Raw genomic sequence first — 16,259 nt, 5'->3', positions numbered from 1 at the left:
GGTGGGCTGTGAGAGTTTGGGGATTGAAGGTGCCTACTCAATGTTAGGGTATGATCACAGCCTTGACGGATGGATTGGTGGAAGCAAGTTACTTTGACCCAGTATCTGATTCAAATCCCAGGTTACAGTCTAGTCATTACTTGTCAGATGGAGTTACAACTTTGAATATTGTACATGGAACCATGGTCCGAGGTCAACCCTGATAAATATTCATGGCGATGAGAGCAGTTCAGAGGCTGGGAATTCTGTTGTGAATTTCTCAACTCCTGACTTTCCAAAAACTGTCCACCATCTACAAGTAAAAGTGGTGGAATACTTTCCAATTTTCTGGCTGAATACAGCCCTAACACTGACGAAGCCCCAGGGAAATCTCTCGCCATCCTGAGTTGGAACAATATCACTGTTTCTGAATCCAAGTCCCGGAAGCCCCCCCCCCCCCCCCCCCTCCCCCTCCCCCTCAGCAGCATCATTCTGGTCTCTCCCACACCAGGTGGGCTATAATCACCAGCTCATCACCACCACCTGAAGGGTCACTGTGGCTGGGCACGAAACGTAGCCTTCTGATTGGCACACTGAAGATTGACCAATAAAAACCACCCTGTGATGGGGGAGTGCAAAACTAGAGGGACATCGGCTTAAAGTGGGAGGGGAAAGATTAACAATAGGGATATGAGAATCAACCTTTTCAGAACGTGTGCTGTGTACATGGAATGAGCTGCCAGAGGAAGTGGTGGAGGCGGGTACAATTATACCATTTAAAAGACATTTGGACGGATACATGAATGGGAAGGTTTTAGAGAGACATGGGCCAAATGCAGGCGAGGGCAACTGGTACAGTTTTGGAAATCTGGTCGGCTTGGACAGGTTGGGCGGAAGGGTCTGCTTCTGTGATGTTTGACTCTACTGGTGTGCAGCGATGTGTTTCTTTAGGATGGTGTGTGGGCTCAGTGGTTAGCACTGCTGCCTCACAGCGCCAGGGACCTGGGTTTGATTCCAGCCGCGGGTGAGTGTGTGTATAGAGTGTGCATGCTCTCCCTGTATCTGTGTGGGTTTCCTATGAGTGCTCCAGTTTCCTCCCACAGTCCAAAGATGTGCAGGATCGGTGAATCAGCCATGGGAAATGTCAGGTTAAGAGGATTGGGTGGGTCTGAACAGGATGCTGTTCAGATAATTGGTGCAGACTCAATGGGCTGAATGGCCTCAGCCTGCACTGTAGAGAGGTATGTCAGCATGACTTGATTGTTTACAATAAAAGGTTTTACGTTGTGGAATAAATATGTTAAGGACCGAAACCCTCCTTGAAGGCTGCAGTGTATGCTCATTACAACATTCACTCCAACAATCACCAGGAGAGCCCCCTCCCTAACCCCTGATCCCTGAAACCCCAAAGATGAAGGAACAGCTGTAGAAGAGAGTCAGCATCTCCAGGTTTTCCTTTCAGATTGACAGCACTCCCCAACTTGGAGAGAAATCACTGCTCCTTCAACATCACTGGGTCAAATCAAACTGCATCAGGAGAATCCTTCAGCACATGGGAAGGTGGGAGGAAGGAAGGATCAGCTTGGACTGCAAACTGCTGACTTTCGCAGCAAGAGTAAACCAGATGGAAGCATCTAACCTCAAGCATTGCTGTTTTATTCCCAGATCACAGTCATCCTGCGCATTTCAGCTGTAGGAGACAATGACAGCATGTGTATTAATTCAATGCAGCTCAGGAGAATTTCTTCAGCGGACTCCCAGTAATGTGTGTCTGCAGGGAATTATCCCAGCTGTGGGTGGGCAGGCTTGAGGTTTATTGAAAGTGCAGGGGTTATCACAAGTGCAGGAGCAGTATTGGGAGTGAGTCTTCAGATAGTGAGGTACATGAAAATTAGGGAGACACAGTGCTACTGGGAAAAACTCCCCTTACTGTGGATTGACTCCTAGTTGTGGTAAAGTGGGTATTCAATCAAGGTGCTCATCAAGAGCTGCATGTTGCATTCAGACTACAGCAAAATGAGCCACTCTGTGTACCCCACCCCTAAGGGCTGTAACAAGGCAAGGGGTGATGATCACAGGCCCCTGTGCTGGTCTGAACACCAATGGGCCCCTAAGGCTAGGCACAGAGGAAAAAGAAAACAGTAGCATTTAGAATATCCTGATCATGTTAGAGTTCCATAGGGAACCTATACCAGACTATTTGAGATCATATCATTCCACCATCTGGGTAGAAACCAGAACCTGATGGATCTCACACAAAGGCCTTTGAGAGGTGAGGAGATCTGGTCACCCAGCTCATGCAGTTTTTGATTCCAAATTGCAGAGTCCTTTCAAAGTAAAGGAAGGGATTGATGCTGAGGTGAACACTTTATGGGCAAATGTGGAAATGAACTTGGAATCAAAGATGTGGGGTGTCGAGGGGAATGGATGTCTGGAGCTGAGCGCTTGAGGTATGGAACTTCCCTGCCCATGTTTGGACTAATGCCTACAGTTTTAGGCAAAAGAGGATAAATCTTGGACAAATGAATCATTAAAAAAGTTTTTATACTCGAGTGTAAAACACCCAACCTCACATGTGGGGCACAATTGCTTGAATTTTAGTTACAACAACCCCATCTAGTTATTCCTGTCCACTGGGGTGTGGAGTGTCAGCTGAGGTGGAAGAGTGAAGAGGAGACATTTGGTGAGGTGTTTTAGTCCAGTGATGTGAGCCAAATTAGATTAGATTACGTACAGTGTGGAAACAGGCCCTTCGGCCCAACAAGTCCACACCGCCCTGCCGAAGCGCAACCCACCCATACCCCTACATCTACCCCATACCTAACACTACGGGCAATTTAGCATGGCCAATTCACCTGACCTGCACATCTTTGAACTGTGGGAGGAAACCGGAGCACCCGGAGGAAACCCACGCAGACACGGGGAGAACGTGCAAACTCCACACAGTCAGTCACCTGAGGCGGGAATTGAACCCGGGTCTCTGGTGCTGTGAGGCAGCAGTGCTAACCACCGTGCCACCGTGCCGCTTGCAGGATGATTACTGACATCAAGCTCCCCCCCAGAGATAGCAAACAAATGGGAGAAGGATCAGTGGTCTGAATGATGGACAAAAAGCAAGATCAAGAGAATATTTTATCCATTTCCATTCAGGTAGTACAGCCATTACATTCTTGCCAACATATTCCTTCTTCCTAGGGAGAAGCCAGATTGTCCAAGTGAAGTCAGTAATACATTCAGACAAAAGCAGACAGTACCCCATGCCCCACTAACTGCTGTCCTCCAGTGAGAGCCTGTCAAACAGGTACTCTCCCAGCCCATTCTCAGGGGCTCCCAGACGCTTCAGGTTGGTGATGTAGTCCCCAAGTCGCTTGATGATCTCAACCTCCTCATCCAAATAGTGAGTCTCCAGGAAGTCACACAGCTGGAACACAGGAATATTACAACTCATTACATGACCACATTTAAGAATTCTACTGCAAAACAGACTGGGCAGTGATAGCTCGAGACAACTCAAATCCAAACTAGAGATTTTGTACTGGTGGATTATTAGCCTCTCAGCTGGCACATCTTGCCATTTAAGTGGAGCTGAGTTGTATTGCGGTGGATGGTGATCATTCCACTGCAATGGTCCTGAATGAGGATTCAGTGGCCAATATCACTTCAGCACTCCCACCAGATTACAATCCAAGTTCCTCCTTGACCTGCTTGCTGAAGAGTTGTAACATTGATCATTCCAGATCCACACTGGTGGTTACAATGTTACATCTGGACAAAGTTAAAAATCACAACACCAGGTTTTGTCCAACAGGTTTATTCAGAAGCACTGGCTTTCAGAGTGCTGCTTCTTCAGGTGGTCAAAGAGTATTAGTTTGGAAGCTAGAGCTTCTGAATAAGCCTGTTGGACTATAACCTGGTGTTAGCTTTAATTTTGTACACCCAGTTTGACACTGGCATCTCCAAAATCACATCTCCCTAAATGTTGCATTATTAATTTCAAACCCACAGAGACCAACCAGTGAGGTGTTGCCCTGAGGGTCTGGCAGTGATGAGAATGAGGAGGTGGTGAAGCTTACATGAGGGTCAGTCTGGGCAGTGGAGAGTTGGTGTAGATCCAGCAAACTCTGGTTCACATTCTTCTCCAGATCCAGGGCAACCTGCATTGCCTGCAGACCGTTACCCCACTCATCCCGCTCTGGTTTCTGAAACATGGAAACAAAGGACAGTTAAGGAACAGAATCAGAATCCTGACAATAGGGTGAAGCAAGTCATTTAACCCATTTGTCCACATCAACCCACCAGAGGGTCCCACATTGACCCAACCCATCCCTGTAATCCTGTTTAGAGAACCATGTAGCCTGTGTATCCTTGGAAACTGGGCAACCTAGCATGACCAAACTGACCAGCACATCTTTGTGCCCTGTTCAAACTGAGCAGATCCTAGAGGCTGGAATTGGACCTGGGTCCCTGGCACTGAGACAGTGCAGTGCCAGTACCATCCTCAAGTCCAGAGGAAGATTTGAGGAGGAAGGGTTTTAGTGGGATCTCAGGAAATTGAGAAATATGGAATGCAGCACCTGAATGTGGGGGAGACAGCTAGTCCAGTAACATTGCAGCAACATCTGGAGAAATACTTCAAATGCCAGGGTATAGTGGGTGAAGGACTAAGTGCAGGTAGGTGGGATTAGTGTAGTTTGGTCAGCATAGATATGGTAGACCAAAAGGCCTGTTTCTTTGCAGTGAGTGGGGAGATGGAAGAGATCATATGGGAAAGACAAGCAACAGCTCCTCAATTCCCTTCAGGATGGGCAATCCATCCTGTTACCGATGGATTGAAGCCACATCATGAGAGCTGCCATTCCCCTCCCCAACATTCCCACCTTCACATCCTGGAGGAGGACTCTGCCTCCACGCTGATTCTGGAATTTCAGCAGCTTCTCTGCATGTTCCTGCTTCTCCTGGGACTGAGCTTTGAAGAACTGGGAGAAATGGTGCAGGGCAACATCATCCCGGTCAAAGTACGACATCTGAAAGAAGAATTCACTTCCCATTAACACATCACTGGGCCCAATTCTAGTTGGGAGAAGTAGAGACTAATTTAGCCCTCAGACTGCCTGCCTATTCACGCAGGTATTAATCCTCTGCATTCTCAACCATTTTAATATCCCAGTGTTGTCCAGTGAGCCAGCAGCTCTTCACCCCAGCTTCCTCCTGAGGACATGCAACATCCATGTTTTAATTTGGATTAAACAGCTGGTGAGTTCCTCAGCAGGTCTGGTACAGCATCAGAGGAGAGAAACACGAAATTCATGTTTCTGCTCATTAACACCATTAGAATTGGAAGATATTAGACATTGACTGAAACTCTTCAATAAAAGGAAGGATGTATTTAGAGTGACATGTGGCAAATGGGACTAGAATAATGTGAGATATCTGGCTGGCATGGAAGAGTGGCTTAGAGGGTCTGTTTCTGTGCAGACCAGGTCTGGGATGGTAGATTTCAAATATTCTACATGGAACCAACTGAAATTGTAACCTTTAACAAGGTGAAGGTTCAGTTGGATGACACAGAAAGCCACTGGAGTACTAAGTGCAGTCTACTCCAGTCACCAATTAACCAGAGGGGAATACCCAGTCACCAGGACATTTTTCTGAATGAAAGTACATACAAAACTGATATCAGAACACAGGGACTGTAGGCCATTCAGCCCCTCAAGCCAGTCCTGCCATTCAATGAGAAAGTAACCATGAGGCTGCTGCAAAAAAAGACATTATTCCTTTGGGGCTAAACTAGAAAAATGGATGTTGGACACTGCTGGCACTAATTTAAATCAGGAGAGAGTTTTGTGGAAGTTGTAGATCATTGGGATTGTCTGGACCATAGATTGGATCAGTACAAGTGTGTTCATATCAGAGTATGGAAGGGAATGAGTGGAATGGAATGAGAGAAAGGGGACCTGGGGTTTGCTGAGGAAAGCCTGTGCAAGGAGCCTTTGAATTGTGAGCAAGCAACTGAGTGATTAGAAAAGTGTAACTTGATCAAGGAAGAGTCCGAGACAGGAAAAACCTCATGTGACTCAGATTAACTATTCCATCAAGCTGGTGACACCATCCGCAGGTAAACTGAAAAGCACTATGCTTGGTTGGACTGGAGCAGTTCAAACCATGAGATTTATGCCCATATTTGACTCAAACATTGAACCATCATGCTCACAAGTGAATGTTATGTTAGTGCTACTCCTTTCAGCAGGATGTTTCATCCTTGGTTTGTGCCCCTTCAAGAAGGGTCATAAAGGCAGAGGTGCTGCTGTGTCTGGAAATGGCTTCAAAAAAACACAAACAGGGAAATGCCACCGACAAAATGGTTAAGCTATTCCTGTAAAATATCCTGTTTTGACAACCCTAGGGAAATGACAGTTACTGCCTGTGACAGCCATATCAGGGAATTGTACACTAACCAAGGACACTACACCCCAGAAACATCACTGAACATGAATAGGAGCATACATTATTGCACATCAGTATCATACCCCATTGTTGTTGTAACACCACATTTATCTTGAATTATGAAATAGGCAAGAGCTACAAGAGCCAGTTGAAAAGAGCATCAAGTTAATTAGAAATAAATAAATAAATTCCCATAATAGAAGCAATTATAAATAGAGACAACACTCACCAAAGACTGATAGAGATAGGAGGCAGTGAGCTCGAGGTTAATCTGCTTGTTGACAGCAGCTTCACAATCCTGGTGATAGTTTTGACAAACCTGGGAAGCCATTTTGTGACAAATATTGTACTACTTAAGCCAACCACAAACTTAAAATTACCATCAACTCTACCTAAATCACCACAGCATTTGGACTATTATTTATACTCCAGGAGCAGCCCTCATTTTATTAAGCAGGAAATGACATCATCAGTGATGGCCAATCACTCTTTTAATCAATCGATCAGCTGCCATGTCCATTCAGCACAGAATAGGAATTGGATCCAGAAGCCAATTAGAATTGACAACTGGTGGATGATGAAATTGGTGATTGACCTTTGACCTCTTACAGAAGTGCAAATTCTGTAAATATATATACCTGAAAATGACAATTAAACATACTCTGAAACATCACTATTGTATTTGAGCTTGTGTATTAAGACATGCTGAAAACAGATTTGCTGAAATTTGTTAGCTTGTTACTCTGAGGGATTTGTGTTCCTCGCTTTTGAATGACAGTGTTGGGAGTCCATTGAAAAATGGCTAGATTTTGTTGACATTAAACATTTGCCTATTGATTGACAGTGACAGAAATGAAGTGATTTTGGGTCATCTAGTGCAGGCAACTGATGTACTTTGTGGATCCTTTCTGAATCTGCTGTGATCTTTTTGACCTTAGGTCTCAGGAAACCCAGTTTACAAACCAAAACGGTAAATGCGCTGAGTGCGTCAGCCATGTAGTAGGCCTCAGGCTTCCATTCCTAAATTGCTGTTAGAAACATACTGTATGATCAACTTTTCTGTCTCCATGTTTAGTTATTAATTGTTTCAAGAAGGACCAGTCCCTCAACTCAAGGATGTTTCCACGTGGAAAGATTCTGATTCTGATCCTGTTTACATTGTAATCTGTCGAACGTACAGCTCAGAAACTGACCTCCCAACTCGATGTGGTCCATACGCACATCTTTATGGACATGAGAGTATCTCAACATAAAGTTGATTGTGTTGAACTGAGCAGCCTCCAGTGGAGTGGTGGGCTGTGAGAGTTTGGGGATTGAAGGTGCCTACTCAATGTTAGGGTATGATCACAGCCTTGACGGATGGATTGGTGGAAGCAAGTTACTTTGACCCAGTATCTGATTCAAATACCAGGTTACAGTCTAGTCATTACTTGTCAGATTGAGTTACAACTTTGAATATTGTACATGGAACCATGGTCCGAGTTAACCCTGATAAATATTCATGGCAATGAGAGCAGGTCAGAGGCTGGGAATTCTGTTGTGAATTTCTCAACTCCTGACTTTCCAAACACTGTCCACCATCTACAAGTAAAAGTGATGGAATACTTTCCAATTTTCTGTCTGAATCCAGCCCCAACACTGACGAAGCCCCAGGGAAATCTCTCGCCATCCTGAGTTGGAACAATATCACTGTTTCTGAATCCAAGTCCCGGAAGCCCCCCCCCCCCCTCAGCAGCAGCAGCAGCAGCATCATTCTGGTCTCTCCCACACCAGGTGGGCTGTAATAACCAGCTCATCACCACCACCTGAAGGGTAACTGTGGCTGGGCACGAAACGCAGCCTTCTGATTGGCACACTGAAGATTGACCAATAAAAACCACCCTGGGATGGGGGAGTGCAAACCTACAGGGACATAGGCTTAAAGTGGGAGGGGAAAGATTAAAGTACGGACATGAGGGTCAACCTTATCAGAGAGAGGGTGCTGTGTACATGGAATGAGCTGCCAGAGGAAGTGGTGGAGTTGGGTACAATTATAACATTTAAAAGACATTTGGATGGATACATGAATGGGAAGGTTTTAGAGAGACATGGGCCAAATGCAGGCAAAAGCATCTGGTACAGTTTTGGAAATCTGGTCAGCACGGACAGGTTGGACCGAAGGGTCTGCTTCTGTGATGTATGACTCTATGACTCTACTGGTGTGCAACAACATGTTTCTTTACGATGGTGTGGTGGCTCAGTGGTTAGCACTGCTGCCTCACAGCACCAGGGACCTGGGTTTGATTCCAGCCTCGGGTGAGTGTGTGGGTGTATAGCGTGTGCATGCTCTCCCTGTGTCTGTGTGGGTTTCATACGAGTGCTCCAGTTTCCTCCCACAGTCCAAAGATGTGCAGGATCATTAAATCGGCCATGGGAATTGCAGGGTTAAGAGGATTGAGTGGGTCTGAACAGGGTGCTGTTCAGATATTTGGTGCAGACTCAATGGGCTGAATGGCCTCAGCCTGCACTGTAGAGACTATGTCGGCATGACTTGATTGTTTACAATAAAAGGTTTTACGTTGTGGAATAAATATGTTAAGAACACAAACCCTCCCTGAAGGTTGCAGTGTATGCTCATTACAAAATTCACTCCAACAATCACCAGGAGAGCCTCCTCCCTAACCCACGATCCCTGAAACCCCAAAGATGAAGGAGCAGCTGTACAGGAGAGTCAGCATCTCCAGGTTTTCCTTTCAGGATGACAGCACTCCCCAACTTGGAGAGAAATCACTGCTCCTTCAACATCACTGGGTCAAAACAAACTGCATCAGGAGAATCCTTCAGCACATGGGAAGCTGGGAGGAAGCAGGGATCAGCTTGGACTGCAAACTGCTGACCTTAGCAGCAAGAGTAAACCAGATGGAAGCATCTAACCTCAAGCATTGCTGTGTTATTCCCAGATCACAGTCAGCCTGCTCATTTCAGCTGTAGGAGACGATGAGAGCATGTGTATTAATTCAATGCAGCTCAGGAGAATTTCTTCAGCTGACTCCCAGGAATGTGTTTCTGCAGGGAATTATCCCAGCTCTGGGTGGGCAGGCTTGAGGTTTATTGAAAGTGCAGGAGTTGTGTTCGGAGTGAGTCTTCAGATAGGGAGGTACACAAAAGTGAGCGAAGATACAGGCGGATAACATTGCTACTGCTGGGAAGATCTCCCCCTGGTGTGGATTGACTCTGAGTTGTGCTCGAATGGGGATTTAATGAAGGTGACCATCAGGAGCTGCATGTTTTATTCAGATTACAGCAAAATGAGCCATTCTTTGTACCCTACTGCTAAGGGCTGTAACAAGGGAAGGGTTGACAATCACAGGCCCTTGTGCCAACTGAACACCAAGAGGCTCCTGAGACTGGGCTCAGAGGTAAAAGAAAACAGTAGTATTTAGAATATCCTGATCATGTTAGAGTTCCATAGGGAAGCTACACCAGACAAATTGAGATCATATCATTAGCTGGTTCCACTATCTAGGTAGAAACTAGAACCTCATGGGCTTTGGGGGAGGTCCATGAGAGGTGACCAGATCTGGTCGCCCAAATCATGCAGTTTTTGATTCCAAATTATGGAGTCCTTCTAGAGTGAAGGAAGGTATTGATGTAGAGGTGAATACTTGATGGGCAAATCTGAAAATGAACTTGCAATCAAAGATTTAGGGTGTCTATGGAAGTGGATGTTTGGTCTCGAGATTTAAGGAAACTTCCCTGCCCACTGTTTGCCTAAACGTGTAGGCATTAGTCCAAAAAAGTACAATTCAAAGAAAAAAGAATCATTAAAAATGTTTTCTACTCCAGAGTGTAAAACACCCAACCTCACATGTGGGGCACGATAGCTTGAATTTTAGTTACAACAACCCCCCCATCTAGTTATTCCTGCCCACTGAGGTGTGGAGTGTTGGCTGAGGTGGAAGAGTGAAGGGCAGACATTTTGGGAGAGGTGTTTTAGTCTAGTGATGAGAGCCAAATTGCAGGATGATTACGGACATCAAGCCCCCCACCCGAGAGATATCAAAACAAATTTGAGAGAAGGATCAGTGGTGTGATTGAAGGACTAAATGCAAGATCAACACAAGATTTTATCCATTTCCATTCAGGTGGTACAGCCATTACATTCTTGCCAACATATTCCTTCTCCCTAGGGAGGAGCCAGATTGTCCAAGTGAAGTCAGTAATGCATTCAGACAAAAGCAGACAGTACCCCATGCCCCACTAACTGCTGTCCTCCAGTGAGAGCCTGTCAAACAGGTACTCTCCCAGCCCATTCTCAGGGGCTCCCAGACGCTTCAGGTTGGTGATGTAGTCCCCAAGTCGCTTGATGATCTCAACCTCCTCATCCAAATAGTGAGTCTCCAGGAAGTCACACAGCTGGAACACAGGAATATTACATGAGCACAATCCAAGACAGTTTGGAGAATTCTGCTGCAAAACATACTTGGCAATAATAGCTCTAGACAACTCAAATCCAAACTAGAGATTTTGTACTAGTGAATATATTAGCCTCTCAGCTGCCACATCTTGCCATTTAAGTGGAGCTGAGTTGTATTGTGGTGGATGGTGATCATTCCACTGCAATGGTCCTGAATGAGGATTCAGTGGCTAATATCACTTCAACACTCCCACCAGATTACAACCAAAGTTCCTCCTTGATCTCCTTGCTGAAGAGTTGTAAGATTGATCATTCCAGATCCACACTGGTGGTTACAATGTGATATCTGGACAAAGTTAAAAATCACAACATCAGGTTTTGTCCAACAGGTTTATTCAGAAGCACTGGCTTTCAGAGTGCTGCTTCTTCAGGTGGTCAAAGAGTATTAGTTTGGAAGATAGAGCTTCTGAATAAGCCTGTTGGACTATAACCTGGTGGTGTTAGTTTTAACTTTGTACACCCCAGTCTGACACTGGCATCTCCAAATCACATCTTGGCACGTGTTGCATTATTGAATTTCAAACCCACAGAGACCAACCAGTGAGGTGTTGCCCTGAGGGTCTGACAGTGAGGAGAATGAGGAGGTGGTGAAGCTTACATGAGGGTCAGTCTGGGCAGTGGCGAGTTGGTGTAGATCCAGCAAACTCTGGTTCACATTCTTCTCCAGATCCAGGGCAACCTGCATTGCCTGCAGACCGTTACCCCACTCATCCCTCTCTGGCTTCTGAAACATGGAAACAAAGGACAGTTAAGGATCAGAATCAGAATCCTGACAGTGGGGTGAAGCAGGTCATTTAGCCCATTTGTCCACATCAACCCTCCAGAGGGTCCCACACTGACCCAACCCATCCCCGTAATCCTGTTTAAGAGAACCATGTAGCCTGTGTATCCCTGGAAACTGGGCAACCTAGCATGACCAAACTGACCAGCACATCTTTGTGCCCTGTTCAAACAGAGCAGATCCTAGAGGCTGGAATTGGACCTGGGTCCCTGGCACTGAGACAGTGCCAGTACCATCCTCAAGTCCAGAGGAGGATTTGATGAGGAAGGGTTTTCGTGGGAGGTCAGGAAGTTGAGAAATATGGAATGTAGCACCTGAGTGTGGGGGAGGCAGCTAGTCCAGTAACATTGCACCAACATCTGGAGAAATACTTCAAATACTAGGGTATAGTGGGTTAAGGACTAAGTGCAGGTAGGTGGGATTAGTGTAGTTTGGTCAGCATAGATATGGTAGACCAAAGGGCCTGTTTCTGGGCAGTGAGTGAGAGATGGAAGAGATCATATGGGAAAGACAAGCAACAGCTCCTCAATTCCCTTCAGGATGAGCAAACCCTGTTACCGATGGATTGAAGCCACATCAAGAGCAGCCATTCCCCTCCCCAACATTCCCACCTTCACATCCTGGAGGAGGACTCTGCCTCCACGCTGATTCTGGAATTTCAGCAGCTTCTCTGCATGTTCCTGCTTCTCCTGGGACTGAGCTTTGAAGAACTGGGAGAAATGGTGCAGGGCAACATCATCCCGGTCAAAGTACGACATCTGAAAGAGAACCATTTACATCCCATTAACACATCACTGGGCCCAATTCTAGTTGGGAGAAGTAGAGACTAATTTAGCCCTCAGACTGCCTGCCTATTCAAACAGTTATTAATGCACTGCATTCTCAGCCATTTTAATATCCCAGTGTTGTCCAGTGAGCCAGCAGCTCTTCACCCCAGCTTCCTCCTGAGGACATGCAACATCCATGTTTTAATTTGGATTAAACAGCTGGTGTGTTGCTCAGCAGGTCTGGTACAGCATCAGAGGAGAGAAACACTAAATTCATGTTTCTGCTCATTAACACCATTAGAATTGGAAGATATTAGATATTGACTCAAAGTCTTCAATAAAGGGAAGGAGGTATTGAGAGTGGTATGTGCCAGATGGGACTAGATTAATGCGGGATATCTAGCTGGCATGGAAGAGTGGCTTAGAGGGTCTGTTTCTGTGAAGACCAGGCCTGGGATGGTAGATTTCAAATATTCTGCATGAAACCAACTGAAGTTGTAACCTTTAACAAGGTGAAGGTTCAGTTGGGTGACAAGGGAAGCCACTGGAGTACTAAGTGCAGTCTACTTGAGTCACCATTAACCAGAGGGGAATACCCAGTCACCAGGACATTGGGATACAAAACTGATATCAGAACACAGGGACTGTAGGCCATTCAGCCCCTCAAGCCTGTCCTGCCATTCAATGAGAAAGTAACCATGAGGCTGCTGCAAGAAACTACATTGTTCCTTTGGGGCTAAAGTGGATGTTAGACACTGCTGGCACTAATTTAGTCAGGAGAGAGTTTTGTTCAACTTGTTGATCATTGGGATTGTCTGTACCATAGATTGGATCAGTACAAATGGGTTCATATCAGAGTATGGAAGGGAATGAGTGGAATGGAATGAGAGAACGGGGACCTGGGGTTTGCTGAGGAAAGCCTGTGGAAGGAGCCTTTGAATTGTGAGCAAGCAACTGAGTGATTAGAAAAGTGTAACTTGATCAAGGAAGAGTCCGAGACAGGGAAAACCTCATGTGACTCTGATTAACCATTACATCAAGCTTGTGACACCATCCGCAGGTAAACTGAAAAGCACTATGCTTGGTTGGACTGGAGCAGTTTAAACCATTAGGTTTACACCCATATTTGACTCAAACATTGAGCATGATGGTTCAATGAAGTGTGAATGCTACTCATTTAAGCAAGATGTTTCATCCTTGGTTTGTGTCCCCCCTCAAGGAGGGTCATAAAGGCAGAGGTGCTGCTATGTCTGGAAATAGCTTCAAAAAAATAAAAAAAAACAAACACACACAACAGTGGAGTGGCCAGTTCAGTTATTCTCCAATCTTGGTTTGTTTTAACAGGCAGAAACTGCTAGTAGCAGAGAAGCTATTACTCTGAAACTAGGCTCCATGTTTCAACAGATGTTGCTTACATGAATGCTCTGAAAACTCTCCTGCCAGCAAGAAACAGAGTTTGTATTTATCATTTGCTAAAGGGGGTGTTTTTGGGCTGTTGTGGGGATTGGAACAGCTCCATTGTTATGTTGCAATTGAGTCCATTGGGCTCCAAATAGTTGGATTGTCTCAAATTCCTGTTTCCTTTTGTTGGGGCTTTTATCAGAGAATGTAGATAGTCATTTTTATTAAGCAGAATGGTTTGACCAGCTGCATCTCCTCCTGGAGTATACACGATACAACTGCCTTTCTGATGAGGAAAGGTTAGGGTCTGGGCAACCTTCGTGGTTTTGACAGATCCAGATTGGGCCCCAACAGTTGGTTGAGGATTATGAAGGGGCACAACTCAGGTCAGACTGGAAGGGAGTGATCCATCCTTTTTAAAAGCTAACTGGTTCACCAATGAAAGCTGTTCCCACCTCCATCAGAGCTCTAGGGATTTCATCCTCATCCCATGAGAGGGGACCTTTAAAACAGAGGAGCCCTGGAGAGGGTGATGAATATTCACCACATGTCTGGAGGAGTGTACCTGCAACATTCGAGTGAGAGAGATACCATCCAGGATAAAACAGCCCACTCCATTGGTACCGTATTCTCCACCTCCCTTCAGTGTCCATTATCTACCAGGTACCCTGCAGCACTCACTAAACACCTTCCAAGTAGGTCATTCTAACACTTCAGAAGGGCATGGGCAAATCATTACTGGAACAAAGTGGGCCATTTTAATTCTCATACCATCCTGATTTGATGGTCTCCATTTCTTCAGTCATTGGGTCAAGTTTCAGACCATACCAGCCATCTTGTGGGTACACCAACACTAAAGCAAGTCAATTCTTCCTCCAGGTGAAGGGATAGACAACCAGTGGCTACCTGACCACCCACACAAGTGGATAATACAGAAAGCTAAATAGGCCTCAACTGGAGCCTACTTAAGTGGAGGCCAGTCACAGGCTGGCATTAAATACCTCTGCTCAGATAAGCCAAGTATCATTCATAAACACTGCCATAAACTCCCTTTTACAGTATCAAACCTAGTATGATGCTTATTTAGCATTAGAAGAAAATGCAAGCATACCAGAATGCATTAAAGTCACAAAACAGCAACTAGTCAATGGATACACCTTTCCACCATATGGTGGACCTAAGTTAGCTCACTTAGGCTTGTTTCCACAGTGTTTCAGCCCAACCTGTCCACACTGACCCTCCGAAGAGCAACCCACCCAGACCCACCTTACCTCTTCACCTAAGACAGTTAATTTAGCACACTCAATTCACCTAACCTGCAGCTCTTTGGACTGTGGGAGAAACCAGAGCACCCAGAGGAAACCCATACAGAAGTAGGGAGAATGTGCAAACTCCACACAGACAGTTGCCAGAGGTGGGAATTGAACCCAGGTCTCTGGTACTGTGAGGCAGCAGTGCTAACCACTGTGCCATCATGCCACCTACAAAATGGTTAAGCTATTCCTGTAAAATATCCTGTTGTGACAACTCTAGGGAAATGAGAGTTACTGTCTGTGAGCCATATCAGGGAATTGTACACTAACCAAGGACACTGCACCCCAGAAACATCACCAAACATAAACAGGAACATACATTATTGCACATCAGTATCATACTCCATTGTTGCTGTAACACCACATTTATCTTGAATTATGAAATAGGCAAGAGCCAGTCAAAAAGAGTATCAAGGTAATTAGAAATAAAGAGCTCACTTCAAATAATAGAAGCAATTATAAATAGAGACAACACTCACCAAAGACTGATAGAGATAGGAGGCAGTGAGCTCCAGGTTAATCTGCTTGTTGACAGCAGCTTCACAATCCTGGTGATAGTTTTGACAAATCTGGGAAGCCATTTTGTGACAAATATTGTACTACTTGGCAACCCACAACAAGTCACAGGTCAACCACAAACTTAGAATATCTACATAAATCACCACAACCTTTGGACTTTTATTTATATTCCAGGAGCACACCTCACTTTATTAAGCAGGAAATGACATAATCAGTGATGGCCAATCACTTTTGCAATCAATCGATCAGCTGCCATGTCCATTCAGCGCAGAATGGGAATTGGATCCAGAAGCCAATTAGAATTGACAACTGGTGGATGATGAAATTGGTGAATGACCTTTGACCTCTTACAGAAGTGCAAATTCTGTAAATATATCTACCTGAAAATGAGATTAAAACATACTCAGAAATTTCACTATCGTATTTGAGCTTGTGTATTAAGACATGCTGAAAACAGATTTGCAGAATTTTATTAATTTGTTACTCTGAGGGATTTGTCTTCCGAGCTTTTGAATGACAGTGTTGGGAGTCCATTGAAAAATGGCTAGATTTTGTTGACATTAAATATTTGCCTATTGATTGACAGTGACAGAAATGAA

General features: G+C 45.1%; 2 protein-coding genes across 2 annotated transcripts; both read right to left on the bottom strand.

Annotated features, from left to right (window-relative positions):
- Positions 1-3,244: 3,244 nt before the first annotated feature.
- LOC140489043 (ferritin, middle subunit-like) lies at positions 3,245-6,754 on the bottom strand. Its single transcript, XM_072588282.1, has 4 exons — positions 6,653-6,754; positions 4,857-5,003; positions 4,053-4,178; positions 3,245-3,400 (listed from the first exon to the last, which is right to left on the bottom strand). The coding sequence occupies exons 1-4, from the start codon at positions 6,752-6,754 to the stop codon at positions 3,245-3,247; spliced, it is 531 nt and encodes a 176-aa protein (XP_072444383.1).
- A 3,836-nt stretch (positions 6,755-10,590) lies between these two features.
- On the bottom strand, positions 10,591-15,722 carry LOC140488950 (ferritin, middle subunit-like). Its single transcript, XM_072588176.1, has 4 exons — positions 15,621-15,722; positions 12,272-12,418; positions 11,478-11,603; positions 10,591-10,818 (listed from the first exon to the last, which is right to left on the bottom strand). Exons 1-4 carry the CDS (start codon positions 15,720-15,722, stop codon positions 10,663-10,665), a joined length of 531 nt encoding a protein of 176 aa, XP_072444277.1. The 3' UTR covers positions 10,591-10,662.
- Positions 15,723-16,259: the final 537 nt, after the last annotated feature.

The sequence above is a fragment of the Chiloscyllium punctatum genome, chromosome 18 (assembly GCF_047496795.1).
Source record: "Chiloscyllium punctatum isolate Juve2018m chromosome 18, sChiPun1.3, whole genome shotgun sequence".
Taxonomy (NCBI): Eukaryota; Metazoa; Chordata; class Chondrichthyes; order Orectolobiformes; family Hemiscylliidae; genus Chiloscyllium; species Chiloscyllium punctatum.
The sequence above is the reverse complement of the archived record's forward strand: the minus strand, read 5'-3'. Positions and strand labels throughout refer to the sequence as shown.

Bases quoted from the DNA above. Each gene is read 5' to 3' on its own strand.
- LOC140489043 (XM_072588282.1), bottom strand. From the start codon at position 6,754: ATGGCTTCCCAGGTTTGTCAAAACTATCACCAGGATTGTGAAGCTGCT. The intron at 4,179-4,856 runs GTGGGAATGTTG...TCCATGTTTCAG, and splicing joins TCCTCCTCCAGGATGTGAAG to AAACCAGAGCGGGATGAGTG. The intron at 3,401-4,052 runs GTAAGCTTCACC...CCTGTGTTCCAG, and splicing joins CTGCCCAGACTGACCCTCAT to CTGTGTGACTTCCTGGAGAC.
- LOC140488950 (XM_072588176.1), bottom strand. From the start codon at position 15,722: ATGGCTTCCCAGATTTGTCAAAACTATCACCAGGATTGTGAAGCTGCT. The intron at 12,419-15,620 runs GTGAGTGTTGTC...GTTCTCTTTCAG, and splicing joins CCTATCTCTATCAGTCTTTG to ATGTCGTACTTTGACCGGGA. The intron at 10,819-11,477 runs GTAAGCTTCACC...CCTGTGTTCCAG, and splicing joins CTGCCCAGACTGACCCTCAT to CTGTGTGACTTCCTGGAGAC.